This window comes from Lepidochelys olivacea (assembly GCF_965140295.1).
Source record: "Lepidochelys olivacea isolate rLepOli2 genome assembly, chromosome: 1".
Lineage (NCBI taxonomy): Eukaryota > Metazoa > Chordata > Testudines > Cheloniidae > Lepidochelys > Lepidochelys olivacea.
The window spans coordinates 115041055-115057741 of NC_140411.1; the positions used below are offsets into that span (position 1 = coordinate 115041055).

The window sequence follows — 16687 nt, forward strand, 5'->3', positions numbered from 1 at the left end:
TTACAACCTCCTTTCTCCCCAAGGCCTTTCCTCCTCTCCTTGCTGTCCAACAGTTTTCCTGTTGCACCTGAGTTCACACAGGCTTTAACGCTGGCGTGTGAGTTGGGGAAGGGCTAAGTTGGCTCATTTCAAGACAGATTCTTTGTGTGATTTCAAACCATCTGCAGTCAGCCCTATTGGTCAGAGGCCTTCTTTTTAGAAACTTCCCCTTATTTCATTAGTTCTTCTTTGCACCAGACATCCTCCCTACTTCATTTCTTTTGACATTATAACATTATTTCCAAGGCCTTCCTTCTACTTGCTAGTCAAGGCCTTTCTTCACAACAGACACATATTTCCTTAACCAAACAAACTCACTTCAGTTCTTTCCTTTTATACTAATCCTACATGCACCTCCCTGGTAGACAGGTTGATGGAAGAATTCTTCCATCGATCTAACACTGTCTACACCTGGGATTTAGGTTGCCTTAACTACGCTGCTCAGGGATATGGATTTTTCACACCCCTGACCGACTTAGTTAAACCAATCTAATTTTCTAGTGTAAACTGGGCCCAGGATACTTGTTGTTTGGTATGGTTCTTGAAGTGACTTCCCCCCCCTTCAAATTGTTTACTGGCTTCTTTTAGCAGCTGAACTTGGGGAGGATCTAAGCCAGGGGTCGGCAACTTTCGGCACATGGCTCATCAGAGTAATTTACTGGTGGGCCGCAAGACATTTTGTTTACGCTGACCGTCTGCAGGCATGGCTCCCCACAGCTCCCAGTGGCCACGGTTTGCCGTTCCTGGCCAATGAGAGCTGCGGGAAGCAGCGCAGGCCGCAGGGATGTGCTGGCTGCTGCTTTCTGCAGATCCCATTGACCGGGAACAGAGAACCGTGGCCACTGGGAGCTGCGGGGGGGCCGTGTCTGCGGATGGTCAATGTAAACGAAATGTCTTGCGGCCCGCCAGCGGATTACCTTGATGAGCCACGTGTTGAAGGTTGCCAACTCCTGATCTAAGCTGATCTGATTTGAATGGGAAAAGACCTTTCATTAACAAGTATATTTGGGGACGTGCCAAAAACTTTCTAAACAGAAATCTGAAACAGATTTCTTCCTTTTCTCATAACACCTGGTTTAAGATCATATAAAAGCTGGGTGGTTCAATCTGAAATTTGCTCATCATACCACTGGACCTGTGCTATGTACAATCCAAAAACTGAAACACTGTAGATAACATGTGGAACAGTACTTTGCAGGGGGCGCTACAGGAAATGCAGACATTCCTCTCCTCAGTTGCGCAGATGTTTCCAAGCATTCCTCTAGTTCTGTAGGAGACTTAATACGCTCACTTAGTACCACCCAGCCCCATTTTAATTTCTAGACTCCATATTAGTCTCCATTTCTAGTCTCATAGTCTCTTTATTCTTTTCTAAATAGGTTACCATTCCCTTTGCACTGGATTGGGCTACTTAGGTTTTTCACATTCCCTGAGAATTTTTCAGGATCAGCCAACAGCCACTGTTGCTTGTCTTGACAGGTTTCAGAGTAGCAGCCGTGTTAGTCTGTATCCGCAAAAAGAAAAGGAGGACTCATGGCACCTTAGAGACTAACAAATTTATTTGAGCATAAGCTTTCGTGAGCTACAGCTCACTTCATCGGATGCATGTATTTTCCACTGAATGCATCCGATGAAGTGAGCTGTAGCTCACAAAAGCTTATGCTCAAATAAATTGGCTGAAGGAGGAGTCTAAATTCTAAGGGATTAAAGGTAGGTTAAATACTAATGGTAACAAGACAAGCAACAAGAAAAGGAGGACTTGTGGCACCTTAGAGACTAACCAATTTATTTGAGCATAAGCTTTTGTGAGCTACAGCTCACTTCATCGGATGCATTCAGTGGAAAATACATGCATCCGATGAAGTGAGCTGTAGCTCACGAAAGCTTATGCTCAAATAAATTTGTTAGTCTCTAAGGTGCCACAAGTCCTCCTTTTCTTATTGCTTGTCTTGTTACCATTAGTATTTAACCTACCTTTAATCCCTTAGAATTTAGACTCCTCCTTCAGCCTTCAATGCATTTCTCCCTAACCACAAAAAGTAATAACCGGTGGTACTACAGCTGGACTGACCATCAGAACAGTCTTAATATTGTCAACATATATCAGATCAAAATATTCAACTGAGCCCTTACCAACAGAAAACCGAACCCTGACGATTCAGAAAAGAGAACCTAGGCAGTCTTTTATTTAGTCCCAAATTAAAATCTGTTGCAACTATACTACAAGATATGAAGACCATATTAGACAACTCATGAGCTAAAAGTTCAGCACATGATTAAGTATTTGCAGGATCGGTGTCCTGTCTCAACTAATGCTGTGAACGTGCCTGTAATCTTTCTATATATTTTCAAGATATAGGTTGTTTCTAGAAAAACGGGATAAGAAACACTTTCAGTACGCTTAAAGTATGCAGTAAGTGAAGCTAAAAGAGCTGAAATTTAACTCAGGTTGAGAGTTAGGAATGCTAAAAATCCTAAATATTTGTAGATTTAAAGTTTTCCATGAGTTCTAATTTATGGTGAATAAGCATGTCATCTTTCATAAGAGCTACAGCTAAAGCTTTGGTGCTACCATTCTGCACAAAGAAAACGCTTAATCTTATCATTCACACTATTTTTTTCTTCTACTCATGAAGCACATTTAAATAACATCATAAATTTAGAGCAAACAGTCTATTCTAGATTGAAACATGTTATATTTAAGTTTGAAGGTTATTTTTTACTGCAGAGAAAACCATCCTCAATGAAACATTAAGAGTGGAATGTGTTGAAGAATCATAGAATAGCAGGGTTGGAAGGGACCTCAGGAGGTCATCTAGTCCAACCCCCTGCTCAAAGCAGGACCAATCCCCACTTTTTGCCCCAGATCCCTAAATGGCCCCCTCAAGAACTGAACTCACAACCCTGGGTTTAGCAGGCCAATGCTCAAACCACTGAGCTATCCCTCCCCCCAAATAAAGGATTGAACTCACAACCCTGGGTTTAGCAGGCCAATGCTCAAACCACTGAGCTCAGAATCACATTACTACCCTTTATCATTCAACTGCTTCTCAAGGAGATAAAGCTAAAGGTGATCATGGAGGGAACAAAGGAGAAATAATATTGCAGTCATGATCAGTGAATGGAGAGAAATGCATCCAAAATTTACCCTCTCTTCCCTTTCAGACCCTTCTTTAAAGAGGGGGATTGGGGGGCAGGGAGACAGAAGGCTTTCCTTAAAGCCAAGGAAATTAGGAGATTAAAGCCAATTAATCTCTCTCAAAAAAAGAGAAGCACTTATCTAGAAAACGGTAATCATGGTACCAGGTTCTGAAAGAACAAGAAGAGAAATCTCTACAACTGAACAATCAAGAAAAGGGAAAGATACAACTCCCCTCCCAAATATATATAGAGAGTGTCCTCTGGACATTAGGTGGTAAGGAGCTAATAAAAAGGACTCTCAGCTAGTTCCCTGCTACAGCAGTGGCTGGAGACTGGAGTTCCCTTAAGGTCCCCCACATATTAAGGGATCAGGGCCTGATGGAAATGGCCCCCAAATGGTTTCCTGACATGTCCACCTGTAAAAGAGTATTTACAGGGGATAAACTCCTAGGGTGAGATCCCAATCCTACTGAAACTCAATAGCAAAACTCACATTGATTTCAATAGGGTCAAGGTTACATACCCGCACACACACACAAATTTAAGGACAGTTACTTATTTTGCCAAGTCAAGTATTCAAGCTAGAAAATGCCATATTTATGGTTGCCGGTGTAACCTAAATTCTGCTGCCTTCAGTTGGTTCATTGAACAAGGCAGGGTTTTGTGGAAAACACACTGTGATCATGTAATTAAACACTGCATCATAAATCATATCCACAAAGGATGGAATTAAGGTTGCACAGGGCCAGTGTAAATTTGGTGTTGCCTAACTTTCAAGAGCTTGATCTTGCAATCTAACTAACTTTAACACTTTTTAAAATTTCGTTTCCTAGCATATTTTTTAAAAAGGAAAATAGTAAAGAGGAAGAGATGAGCTCTTCAAAGACACAGGCCAGGCCAGATCATCCATCCCCTCCCACTCCTCTGCGGCTGAAAGCAGATCCCATCCCTTCCCTTCCGTGCTGAAAGGCTGCTGCTGGCCACATTCTGGTGTGAACCCTAACAGAAATCTGGGGGCAGGGGGAATGTGATCCTGCATGTCTCCCTGTGTGTTGCCTCGGGAAGAGTGGTACTAGGTACCAGTACCAGGAGAGGCAGGTCCACCCCAGAGACTCAGCCAGGCATGGAGGGTGAAGCGCACCTGGCAAGAGGGTCGGGTCGGTCAGTCCCCGCAACCCCCGTGTGAGAGAGGTGTACGGGAATGTGTGTGTATGTGTCACCTCTCCCTGTGTATGTGTGGAAGGGGGGTGGGGGCCATCACCCTTCCCTGTGTGAACCCGAAAGCCTTAAAGATAAGAAGGTAAATAAAAAGAATCCAATTAAACAGTATTTTTTTTTTTAACGGGGGCTCAATCAACTTGATGTTAATTTGAATGTTTGTACTGCATAGTTCTGACTGATTGCCATTGAACTCGCTTGAATACAAGTAATTTTACCAGATGTCCTGTATTCAGCATAGGGAAATATAGTCACCCTACATATTAATATACTTACCATGGGCTTTACAGCATCTCCCCCTACTGGCCAAGTATCACCTTGGTTCTCCTTCACCATTTCTTACTACACACGAGTTGAATAAAGTTCAACTTATATGTTTACAATTCAGAAGATGCTGAAATTCACCCTCGTCTCCCATGCAAAGGCAGAGCTTGTGAGAATATCATTTGCTTTCAGGATGTAGATGGGGACAGAAAACAGAGAATCAGGGAAGGGTAAACCAGTGGTAAACATGCAGGGTGGGGCCATGACTAAATGGTCACAATGGTAGTCAGTCAATGAAAAATGCCTAGTAGATGGACAAAATCTGTGTGATAAGTGGAAAAGCGCCACATGCCATGGAATTAGTCAGCTTTATCCTGCCATTTATAATGAGACTTCTTATGAGGGTAATTTGCCCAGCAAACCAAGATTAGAAAGTCATTGTAGGTGCCAGTTATGCAGAGTGGCCTCTATTACCCTGACCAGGATTTTAATTACAAGTATTATAGCATTTGCTGTAAATATTCTGTCAAACTCCAGCCACACATCCCTGAGCAGGGCAAGTACTAGCAATATTGGAAAGGGCTCATCAAACAAGAATTCTTTGAATTTGAATAATACAATATTTCCCTTGGGGAGTTTTAGAATGTGCCTATTCTCTCCTAGTGATCACTGGTTTTATGTTTTGTTTTTACTGTTATATCCCATTGTTCCTGGTTTGTTTGTGTAAGGAGGTCCGCCCTCTCCCTTTTCTTTGTTATGTCTCTCTTTTTGAGCAGCCAATTCAAGACCCGGTCACTATATTTTTGCGTTTTTTGGTTGTACGTGTCTTGGTAACCTTTGGATATTTTAACACACACTGTTTATTCCCAATAAAAAGACCCTTGCACTTGGAAGGTACTGTACCACCTTTTACTTTTTTGGCTCCTCAGAAACACATTTTGTCACCCTAGTTCACATTAGGGTCTCTTTCAGTTGCTCAACTTTTACACTGTTGACGCTTCTGATTTTATTTCACTAATCCCCCAGCCTCTTGGGGTACTGTTACTATGGTAAAAACAAGTAGAAAAAGAAGAGACCTGAAGAAGAACTCTGTGTAAGCTCAAAAACTTCAAAAACTTGTCTCTTTCCCCAGCAGAAGTTGGTCCAATAAAACATATTACTTCAGCCACCTGGTATCTAGAAAAAGAAAAACCTTTTAGGCCTCCTTTAATCCATAAATCAAAGAAAAAGAAAAAAGGGAAATAGGCCTAATTACTTTTTTCCTTTCCAGATCATCTTTTAAAAGTATCAGAGTGGTAGCCGTGTTAAACTGTATCAGCAAAAACAACACGGAATCCTTGTGGCACCTTAGAGACTAACAAATTTATTTGGGCATAAGCTTTTATGGGCTGATGAATTGGGTTTTAGCCCACGAAAGCTTATGCCCAAATAAATTTGTTAGTCTCTAAGGTGCCACAAGTACTCCTCATTGTTGTTGTTGTTTTAAAGTATGAAATTTATAGTTTAAGGAGTCTTGAATTTGGAAAAGCCAGTGTACTGTCTATTGAAGATTATGCTCAGCGTACATGCTTATGTAGTTTATATATGCACGCAGTACATTCTTTTTATTTTGCAATGTGTTAATTTTCATTCACTCAACATTTTTTAATTTGTTTTTTAAATTCAAACTTAACAAAAGCGGTAATACTAATTGAAAACAACATGTATACCAAACTTGAAGTTTTAGAAATGAGCTATCGCAAAAGAAACAAAACTTAACTTTTGTCTTGGAGTATGATTATGCTCTTTTTCTGCAATAACTGGATAATTAACAAACAAAAAACCCCAGGTTTTTATGCAACTATGTAAAAGAAGTCACCTTAGGGCAAAGAACAAACATAAAAATATGATCAAAATTCTTCATGAGATGACATTTTTTAAGCACCTGAAAAATAGATTACTAAAAACAATGGAACAGAATGGCCATCTCAATGGTTAAAAAAAAAAAACCACCCTTTTCTAAAGATTCATCTGCACTAGGAAAATGACCCATTTTGAACAAGGACGGTCAGCAACTGGCTCTCAATTCATGTTGAAATGCTTCTACAACAAGTGGGACAAAACAAAACCCTTGTCGGCCCCACAGAATGATTCCAGGTCTCAGTTATGCTTTCTGTAATGGTTCTAAAAATGCCCCTTTTCCCCCTATCCCCAACCTACACTAGCAGTTACACCATTCTTAATACCAGTTAAGAAGGAATCATTGTCAGTAACAGGTCATTTTCCTTGGTGTATGTGAATCCTTAGTTCCACAAAACAGAACAAAGACAAAATATTTCTCCTAAAAACACTTGCACAGAATAGAACCTACAAGAACACAGGGACCATTACATCAATTTTAAGATGACTGAAAATGGAATAAATGACAAAATTCAAAGCTATATGATCTGTGCCATTAGATTTTAACCACAGTAAAAGCCAGCAAGCTGACATTAATTTTTCAATTCCAAAAGCCCCATAGCAATGTTTATGTTAGTTCCCATATATGGTTGTTGTTTATAAGAAACATTTAAACTGACCATAAGACAATCTATCTGTATAAGGCATCAGGTTTGTAGCCTTGAAGAGAATTTAACGCATAAGGATACGGAAGCCAAAGCCAGCCCCTGAAGGATCAAAGCATGAAGAAGCTGGTACTTACAGTGTGTAGATTTGCCAACAGAAGAATTGCACAAGTAATCATTCCCATATATAGCTTTACCCTGAACACTCAGCATTTGCATATTTCTCTCGTGGTTATTACTGGTGGTAGTGATAAAAAACAAATGTGACTTAGCAAACCACTTCCTACTTTTGGCCATTAAAGCATCTCACACAGCAAACCAATAGAGGGAATTCACTAAACTCCACACTCCAGCTCCTGCCATGGCAAACCACAACCCTAAGGCCATCAGGGCAGAGCAGAAAGAAAAAACTTGCCACCTCAGAAAAGCAGACTAAATTCAAGTGCTCTCCCAATATTTTAAAACAACGGAAGCAAAAAGGCCTGCTCTTGGAAGGGGAATTACACAATAGAGGGAGAAGATGAAGGGCAGAAAAATAGATGGTAAGCGTTGTGTGTGTGTCATCCAAACACTATACACTTAAATATATACATTTATTTTAATCACAATTACATGCCATGAAAGACCAACAGCTTTAGTTACCATATCTAGTAAACAACAATAAGCAGGCACCCCACCTTTGTCAGCTAACAGGCCCAGAGCTTCCCCTCCTTACCCATGTGCTGGAGCTAGGGGGCACCTTTACACTGTTCTCCTGGCTGTTGACAAAGGAAGGAACCTTTACCTTACCTTAATGGAGGGAGTCAGCTTCACTTTTCTGCCCCATCTCCTAGAAAACTGCCCCTTTTGCTGGCAAACCCACCCCCCTTGCTGGCAGCCTCATCAGAGGCAAAGGATACAGAGGGTACAGAGACTAAACTACCTTCCAATTCTCCGGCAGGAAGGAAGGGCATTGGCAGCACATCATGGGGGATCTGGCACAAAAAGGGGTTGTGCTGCACCTGTTCTATGGACAAACAGGACACTAAATTTGCCTTTTAAAAAGATGTCTGAAAATGAGGCATGTGACTTCAAAGGGATTGAGTTGTTCTCTATTAACAAGCAAATGAACTAATATTCTCTCTCAGGATTCAGAATATTTGCTTACCTTTAGTATGCAATCAAAGTAGCGCAGCTCTCCTTAGCAGCGTTAGAGCAGTGTACTTTTAGATTACGTCTACTTTGCCCACCTCTTGTGGCAGCGTGTAGGGTACGTGTAGCTACATGCTGTATTGCAAAGCAGCCTGCATCCACACTGCAGCATGGAGCTACCCAGGTCAGTGAAAGGCTCTGACATGGGGGAGAAGCAGTGGGGAAAAGTTTGGAACTTGCCAGAGCCTTTCCCCACAGTAGGGAAAGACTCCAGCAGCAGGAAGGCAGAATACACTACATGCTAAAAACAGCCGTGTAGATGGAGAGGCATGGCACGGGCAGGAAGAGAGCCGTGTAGAGTACATACCACAGGGTTCAGGTGTGTCTTTAACTCTACTCATGTGACTCTAAGGGGCTCAGGGGTGCAGGCTCTGGGTGGTGCTTACCTCAAGCAGCTCCTGGAAGCAGCTGCATGTCCCTCTCCAGCTCCTACTCGGAGGCACAGCCAAGTGGTTCTGCGTGTTACCCCGTCCGCAAACACTGCCCCCGCAGCTCCCATTGCCCGCAGTTCCCAGCCACCGGGAGCTGCAGGGGCAGCGCTTGGGGTGGGGGCAGTGTGCGGAGCTCCTGGCTGCCATTACATCAGTGGTTCCCAAACTTTAATAACCCGTGAACCCCTTTCACTAAAATGTCAAATCTCACAAACCCCTCCTAAAAATGTATATTTCCAGGGATTTTCTCCCTTACCTGAGCATAAATTATAAAAGCAGTGATCTTTAAAATATAAAATGTGTTTTTATGACATGCTTATTACACACTATTGATTATTATTCATAATTACAATATTAATTTTATTACATTATGAAAATGGCAACACTCTTCCAAGATCTCACTTTTGTAGCTTGTATCACTTTGATTAAGCCTGTTATAAGACAAGGCTCCTACATTTCATCAAGGAGTATCAGATATAAAACAGCACGAAGGATGTAACCAACTCAAATAAAGAGTTCCTCCTACACAAGCATTCAGGTCTTCAGCAGTCCAGGCAAACACTGCACGTCACAACAAAGCTTAAACTTGTTCTTCATAAAAATTTTAAAAACAACACTAGCAGCCTAAGCAGCAAAGAGTCCTGTGGCACCTTGTAGACTAACAGACGTACTGGAGCATAAGCTTTCATGGGTGAATACCCACTTCGTCAGATGCATGTAGTGGAAATTCCCAGAGGCAGGTATAAATATGCAAGCAAGAATCAGGCTAGAGATAACGAGGTTAGTTCAATCAGGGAGGATGAGGCCCTCATCTAGCAGTTGAGGTGTGAAAACAAAGGGAGTAGAAACTGCTTCTGTAGTTGGCTAGCCATTCACAGTCTTTGTTTAATCCTGAGCTGATGGTGTCAAATTTGCAAATGAACTGAAGCGCAGCAGTTTCTCTTTGAAGTCTGGTCCTGAAGTTTTTTTGCTGCAGGATGGCTACCTTTAAATCTGCCATTGTGTGTCCAGGGAGATTGAAGTGTTCTCCTACAGGTTTTTGTATATTGCCATTCCTAATATCTGATCTGTGTCCATTTATCCTTTTACATAGGGACTGTCCAGCTGGCCGATGTACATAGCAGAGGGGCACTGCTGGCACATGATGGCCTACATTACATTGGTGGACGTGCAGCTGAATGAACCGGTGACGGTGTGGCTGATCTGGTTAGGTCCTGTGATGGTGTCGCTGGTGTAGAAATATGGGCAGAGCTGGCATCGAAGTTTGTTGCATGGATTGGTTCCTGAGTTAGAGTTACTAAGGTGCGGTGTGTAGTGGCTGGTGAGAATATGCTTCAGGTTGGCGGGCTGTCTGTGGGCAAGGACTGGCCTGCCTCCCAAGGCCTATGAAAGTGAAGGATCGTTGTCCAGGATGGATTGTAGATCACTGATGATGCGTTGGAGAGGTTTTAGCTGATGACTGTATGTGATGGCCAGTGGAGTTCTGTTGGTTTCTTTCTTGGGCTTGTCTCGCAGCAGGAGGCTTCTGGGTACACGTCTGGCTCTGTTGATCAGTTTCCTTATTTCCTCGTGTGGGTATCATAGTTTTGAGAATGCTTGGTGAAGATCTTGTAGGTGTTGGTCTCTGTCTGAGGGGTTGGAGCAAATGCAGTTGTACCTCAGCGCTTGGCTGTAGACAATGGATCGTGTGGTGTCTCTGGGATGGAAGCTGGAGGCATGAAGGTAGGCATAGCGGTCGGTGGGTTTTCAGTATAAGGTGGTGTTAACGTGATCGTCACTTATTTGCACCATGGTGTCTAGGAAGTGGACCTCCCATGTAGATTGGTCCAGGCTGAGGTTGATGGTGGGGTGGAAGCTGTTGAAATCGTGGTGGAATTCGTCCAGGATTTCCTTCCCATGGGTCCAGATGATAATGATGTCATCAATGTAGCGTAGGTAGAGAAGGGACGTGAGTGGACGAGAGCTGAGGAAGCATTGTTCCAGGTCAGCCATAAAAATGTTGGCATATTGTGGGGCCATGCAGGTGCCCATAGTGGTGCCACTGGTCTGGAGGTATATATTGTCACCAAATTTGAAATAATTGTGCGTGAGGATAACGTCACAGAGCTCAGCAACCAGTTGTGCTGTGGCATCATCAGGGATACTGTTCCCGAAAGCTTCTATTCCATCTGTGTGTGGGATGTTTGTGTAGGGAGCCTCTACATCCATGGTGGCTAGGATGGTGTTTTCTGGAAGATCACCAATGCATTGTAGTTTGCTCAGGAAATCAGTGGTTTCACGGAGATAGCTGGGAGTGCAGTGGCATAGGGCCTGAGTAGAGAGACCACATATCCAGACAGTCTTTCAGTGAGAGTGCCAATGCCCGAGATGATGGGGCATCCAGGATTTCTGGGTTTGTGGATCTTGGGTAGTAGATAGAATAACCCCGGTTGGGGCTCTAAGGGTATGTTGATTTGATTCTGTGTTAGTGTAGGGAGTGTCCTAAGTAGATGGTGCAATTTCTTAGTGTATTCCTCAGTGGGATCTGAGGTAAGTGGCCTGTAGAATTTGGTATTGGAGAGTTGTCTGGCAGCCTCCTTTTGGTAGTCAGACCTGTTCATGATGATAACAGCACCTCCTTTATCAGCCTCTTTGATTATAATGTCAGGGTTGTTTCTGAAGCTGTGGATGGCATTGTGTTCTGCACAACTTAGGTTATGAGGCAAGCAATGTTGTTTTTCCACAATTTCTGCCTGTGCACATTGGCAGAAGCATTCTATGTATAGGTGAAGACTGTCATTTCGACCCTCAGGAGGAGTTCATGTGGAGTTCTTCTTGTGCTGTTGGTGGGAGGGTATTTGTGTATCAGTGTGCTGTTCAGTGTTACCCTGAAAATATTCTTTGAGTCGGAGACAGCATAAGTAGGCTTCCAGATCACCACAGAACTGTATCATGTTTGTGGGGGTGGCGGGGCAAAAAGAGAGTCCCCGAGAAAGACAGACTCTTCTGCCGGGCTGAGTGTGTAGCTGGATAGACTGACGATATTGCTGGGTGAGTTAGGGGTACCACTGTTGTGGCCCCATGTGGCAGGTAGAATTTTAGACAGCTTACAGTCCTTTTTCCTTTGTAGAGAGGTGAAGTGTGTAATGTAGATCTCCTGTCTTATTTTAGTAAAGTCCGTTTGCATGGAAGGTTGGTTATTTATGAGAGCCACCAGGTTGGAGAGCTCTTTTTTGATGTTTTCCTGTTTGCTGTATAGGATGCTGATCAGGTGGTTCCTCAGTTTCTTTGATAGTGTATGGCATAATCTCTCACTGTGGTCTGTGAATATGTAGATAGCAATGGATTTTTCACCTTCAGTCCATTTGGTATGATACCCATCCATTTGCATTTGGAAAGGAAGATGATATCAGTCTGTACTTGCGCAAGTTTCTTCATGAGGTTGATAGATTTCCACTCCATATGGCTAAATGCAGTGCCTTCCTTGCACGGTGTCAAGTATCAGAGGGGTAGCCGTGTTAGTCTGGATCTGTAAAAGCGGCAAAGAGTCCTGTTGCACCTTATAGACTAACAGACGTATTGGAGCATAAGCTTTCGTGGGTGAATACCCACTTCGTCAGATGCATGTAGTGGAAATTCCCAGAGGCAGATATAAATATGCAAGCAAGAATCAGGCTAGGAATAACGAGGTTAGTTCAATCAGGGAGGATGAGGCCCTCTTCTTGCAGCTGAGGTGTATACACCAAGGCAGGAGAAACTGCTTTTTATAGCTGGCCTATTTAATTTTAAAAACAGAAAAAAATATCCACCTCCCTTTCCATTTCTTATAAGGAGTCTTGACGTTTAAATCTCCTCAGTGTCCCTGGGACTCAGGGCAGCCCTAGGAACGGTTCTGACCGCCATTAGGGAATTTTTTCCCGAGAACCCCCTGTAACATTTCGTGAATCCCCAGGGGTTCACAAACCCCAGTTTGGGAATGACTTGCCCTATGTGTAGGAGCCGGAGGGGGGACATGCTGGGTGCTTCCCAGGAGCCATGCGGCGCGGAGGCTAGTAGGGAGCCTGTCTTAGCCTGCTGCCAACTGGACAGTCAGTGGCTCAGTCAGCAGTGCTGACCGGAGCCACCAGGATCCCTTTTCGACCAGGTGTACTGGTTGAAAGCCAGTCTGTCTGTCTCTTTCTCTCTCTCACGCACACACACATGTGCACACGCACACAATATATGTTTTAAAGTCTGTCATCAGCCAAAGAGAAAAACAGGTTTCTTCCAGACAGGAAATAAGATGTGTATCTCTCTTGAAATATAAAGAAAGCATTGTAAGCCCAATCAGTGGAAGCCCATTAGCATACTCAGTCAACAAAGAAGGAACACATGGGAGAATGAACCACAGGGAATGTCCCTGTCTCTAGGGAGAGACAATGAACTTTGGGGCATATTAGGAAAGGCAAGAAGATACTAGGGATGTAAATAGAATTTGAAAAAAGTAAACATTTAAACTATTAAAATTGTACTGGTTAAACGTTTAACCATTAGAGTCTGCTGCTGCCCTGCTCCCCCGGGGTCCCAGCTGCCGCCAGTCACCCAGGGCTCTGCTCTCGCCCCATGCAGAGCCATGGGCATGGGGCCGGCAGCCGGGACCCTGGGAGCAGGGACAGCAGTGAGCGGAGTCCCCAGCGTCAGGGGCTGGCAACCAGGACCCCGGGGGAGGTGGGGCCTGAATCCAGGAGGCAGGGTGGCAGCCGGAACCAGTGGCATGGGGCCGGCAGCAGAGTTTAAATGTTAACCTGAATACCTTACCGATAAGATTGAGGCTTTTCGGTTAACATTCTACATCCCTAGAAGATGCCCTTTTATCCTGCACCTGTGGAAGAAAAAGAGCTGGGCGATAACATTCATGAAAACAGGATCCCAACTTGGTTGGAAGCACTATAAAGGACATTTGGATGAGAGAGACTTCCTTAGGCAGGTTAGTCTGTTAAATTTAATCTCGAGAAAGCCTGTTATGATTTTGTTTTATATGTAACCCTTCTGTTTCCATTATCCTTTCTCATGATCTCTTAAATCTTAATCTTTGAAAATAAATTTATGATTGTTTTCATTATAAATATAACTCGCTGTTGTGGTGTTCTGCAAGAACAAATCTTGGATTGAATCATTCAAGTTGGTGTGTACGCTGTTCCCTTGGGGACAGCAAAGCTAGTATAACTGTGAGCATTCAGTGAAGAAGGGGTTGGACACGAGAGGGAAATGCTTCAAAGAGACTTGGGGTGCACCTATTGTTAACCTGCAAGGCAAAGTAAGGGCTCAAATAGCCCAGCAGCGTGTAGAGTACAGATGCTGTAAGCCCAGCTAGCACGGGTATAAACAGCAGTGTAGACCATGAAGCACTTCTTAGGCAAATAAAGACATGTCAGGACCTTAGGGTATGTACCCTACAACAGTGCTTCTCAAACTATCCGATGTGGTGGACCAGCAATTTTTTTCCCAATGTGCCAGGGACCGGTACCATATTTGCGCCATATTATTATCATATTCACATAGGCATGTAGCACATCAGATCAGAAAAACTAACATTCTTCACTGTATTACTTGGAATGGGAGTGTGGCATACTCACGGAGATGTTCCCATTTAAATACATTGAAGACTGACTGAAAGGCTGTGCGTCTGTGCGGATAGTATAAAATTACTATTATTCGTTTACAATCCAAGAAAATATTATTTGAACATTCATAGTAATATTAATTCATATTGGAAACAATATAATGAATATAATAAAAGTTGGCAGGCATTTTTTAGGGGGCTTATCCGCTCCCACCCGACAACCTGCTGCAGTGTCTTTTTCCTCCACCAGCTCCGCTGATCAGTGTAGATGCTGTCAAATGTCACGGAGGAACAACACCAACAATAATAATTAATCTTCCTCTCCCCAAACCTGCGCTAAACTGTCTTCCAGCATCAAGGGGCTACTTTTTTTTTTTTTTTGGAGTGGGGTGGAGGGGTGAAGAAAGGAGAGGGGGTGGCAGCCAAGCCCAGGAAATTGCCAGAGATTAATGAGTCTTCTCCTTATTAGGGTGTCCGTGGGCTTTGTCTGCTCAGAGCTGGGTGGGGGGCAGCGTGAATGGATGGCACAATGTGCAGGAAACACACATATCATTACACACACTGCAGCTAGGGCAGCGCCTCTCCCTCTCTGCGGCATAAGGGTGGGGGGGGGCGACCTGGCCAATGGCAGCGGCCGAGTCGCTGGCAGCTGTTGCTGTGGCGGCCGGGGTCAAGCCAGCATGAGCCCGGGCAGGGTGCAGGGAGTGGAGCCAGCGCGAGCAGAACATGCTGCCTCGGATCCCAGGCACCGTGGACTGTCAGCCGATGGCTTGTGGACCCACCACTTTGAGTAGCACTGCCCTACATGGCTCTTTACACACCAAAGCAGTGCCTATTTTCAGCAGTGTAGTGTCACACTGTCTTCCTGCTGCTGGAGCCTGTTGCTGCCACATGTATATGGCCCTACCAAATTCACAGTGCATTTTGATGAATTTCACAGTCATAGGATTTTTAAAAACATAAATTTCATGGTTTCAGATATTTAAATCTGAAATTTCACGGCGTGGTAACTGTAGGGTCCTGATGCAAAAGGGCATAGAGGGGAAGTTGCAAGGTTATTGTAGGGGGGGTTGCAGTATTGCCACCCTTACTTCTGCATTGCTGCTGCTGGTGACCCATATAAGAAGGGGCTGCTGAGCAACGCGAGAGGACAGAGGAGTCACTCCCTGGAGTTCGAGGGAGGAGGACTGGTCGCTTAGAGGGCTGGAACACCATGGACAGAGCAGTGCTGGGCAGGGTCAGCAGAGTATGAGAACGCTCCAGGCTGATGGCTTCTATACTGAGGCCCTGATAGAAGGGCAGAGGAGACGCTGGGGAAGGGGCCCAGGGAAGGAGACGGTGGAGTTGGAGGAGGGGCAGTACGTGGCTGCCAGTTATAGGGTCCGTGGGTGGGGGCCCGGACTACCAGGTGGACCTGGGCTGCCCCCACTGGTCACTGAGGGAAGTGGCCAGTACGTGGACTGCAGTCTGCCACTGAGACAATGGCTAGAACTGTTAGGATATAGATATTCAGGCCTGTCTGCAAAGGCCTATACTTTAAGAATTTAGGTGTATTCTTATCACTTAGCTAGTTACAGAGGTATCAAAATCACTGTCTGTCTGTGTAAGGGCCTTCTCTTACTGTGACTGTCTGAGGCCCTGTTCTTAGGCTGAGGCTTTTGGCTAAGCAGCAGAGGCAGCCATAAGCTGGAAAGCATACAGTCACGTCCTCACCAGTCAGATTGAAATAAGGTGCTACTGGTCTGTGAGGAATACAATCCTGTCCTAATAATGCCTATCAACACCAGATAAAGATGGTTAAAGAAAACATAGTGTGATAGCATCCTGTCTGTCAAGAACTCACTTATCAATAGCTGGGGTGTGAAATCCTCGTTTCTACGTTGTTTTATTACTGTAGTCTCCACTTCCCTGTTGTTTGTCTGTATAATCTCTGTCTGGTTCTCTAATGGTTTCTGTCAGCTGTAGAATTAATTTTTTGGGGTGTAAACCAATTAAGGTGGTGGGATATAATTGGTTAGATAATCATGTTACAATATGTTAGGATTGGTTAGTTAAATTTCAGTAAAATGATTGGTTGAAGTATAGCTAAACAGAACTCAAGATTTACTATATAGTCTGCAGGCAATCAGAAAATAAGGGAGGGGAATGGGAACAGGGAATTGGGGTGCGAGAATTGGAATCATGTTTTGCAAAGGGGGGGCAATGGGAACAGGGACACAGGCAAGGCTCTGTGGCATCAGAGCTGGGAAGGGGGACACTAAGGAAGGAAATTAGAATCA

General features: G+C 44.0%; 1 protein-coding gene across 4 annotated transcripts in view; it reads right to left on the minus strand.

The window, feature by feature from the left end:
- The window catches only part of LIMS1 (LIM zinc finger domain containing 1), a 140276-nt gene that overhangs the window by 69528 nt on the left and 54061 nt on the right, over positions 1-16687 (minus strand). Inside the window, exon 1 of one of the 4 annotated variants that reach the window (XM_084617543.1) lies at positions 13604-13644. The exons of the other annotated variants lie outside the window; for them this stretch is intronic. Coding sequence (XP_084473669.1) covers positions 13604-13632 — 29 coding nt within the window. The 5' untranslated portion in view covers positions 13633-13644. Of the gene's footprint in view, positions 1-13603; positions 13645-16687 lie in introns of those variants that run through there. 4 annotated transcript variants of the gene reach the window in all.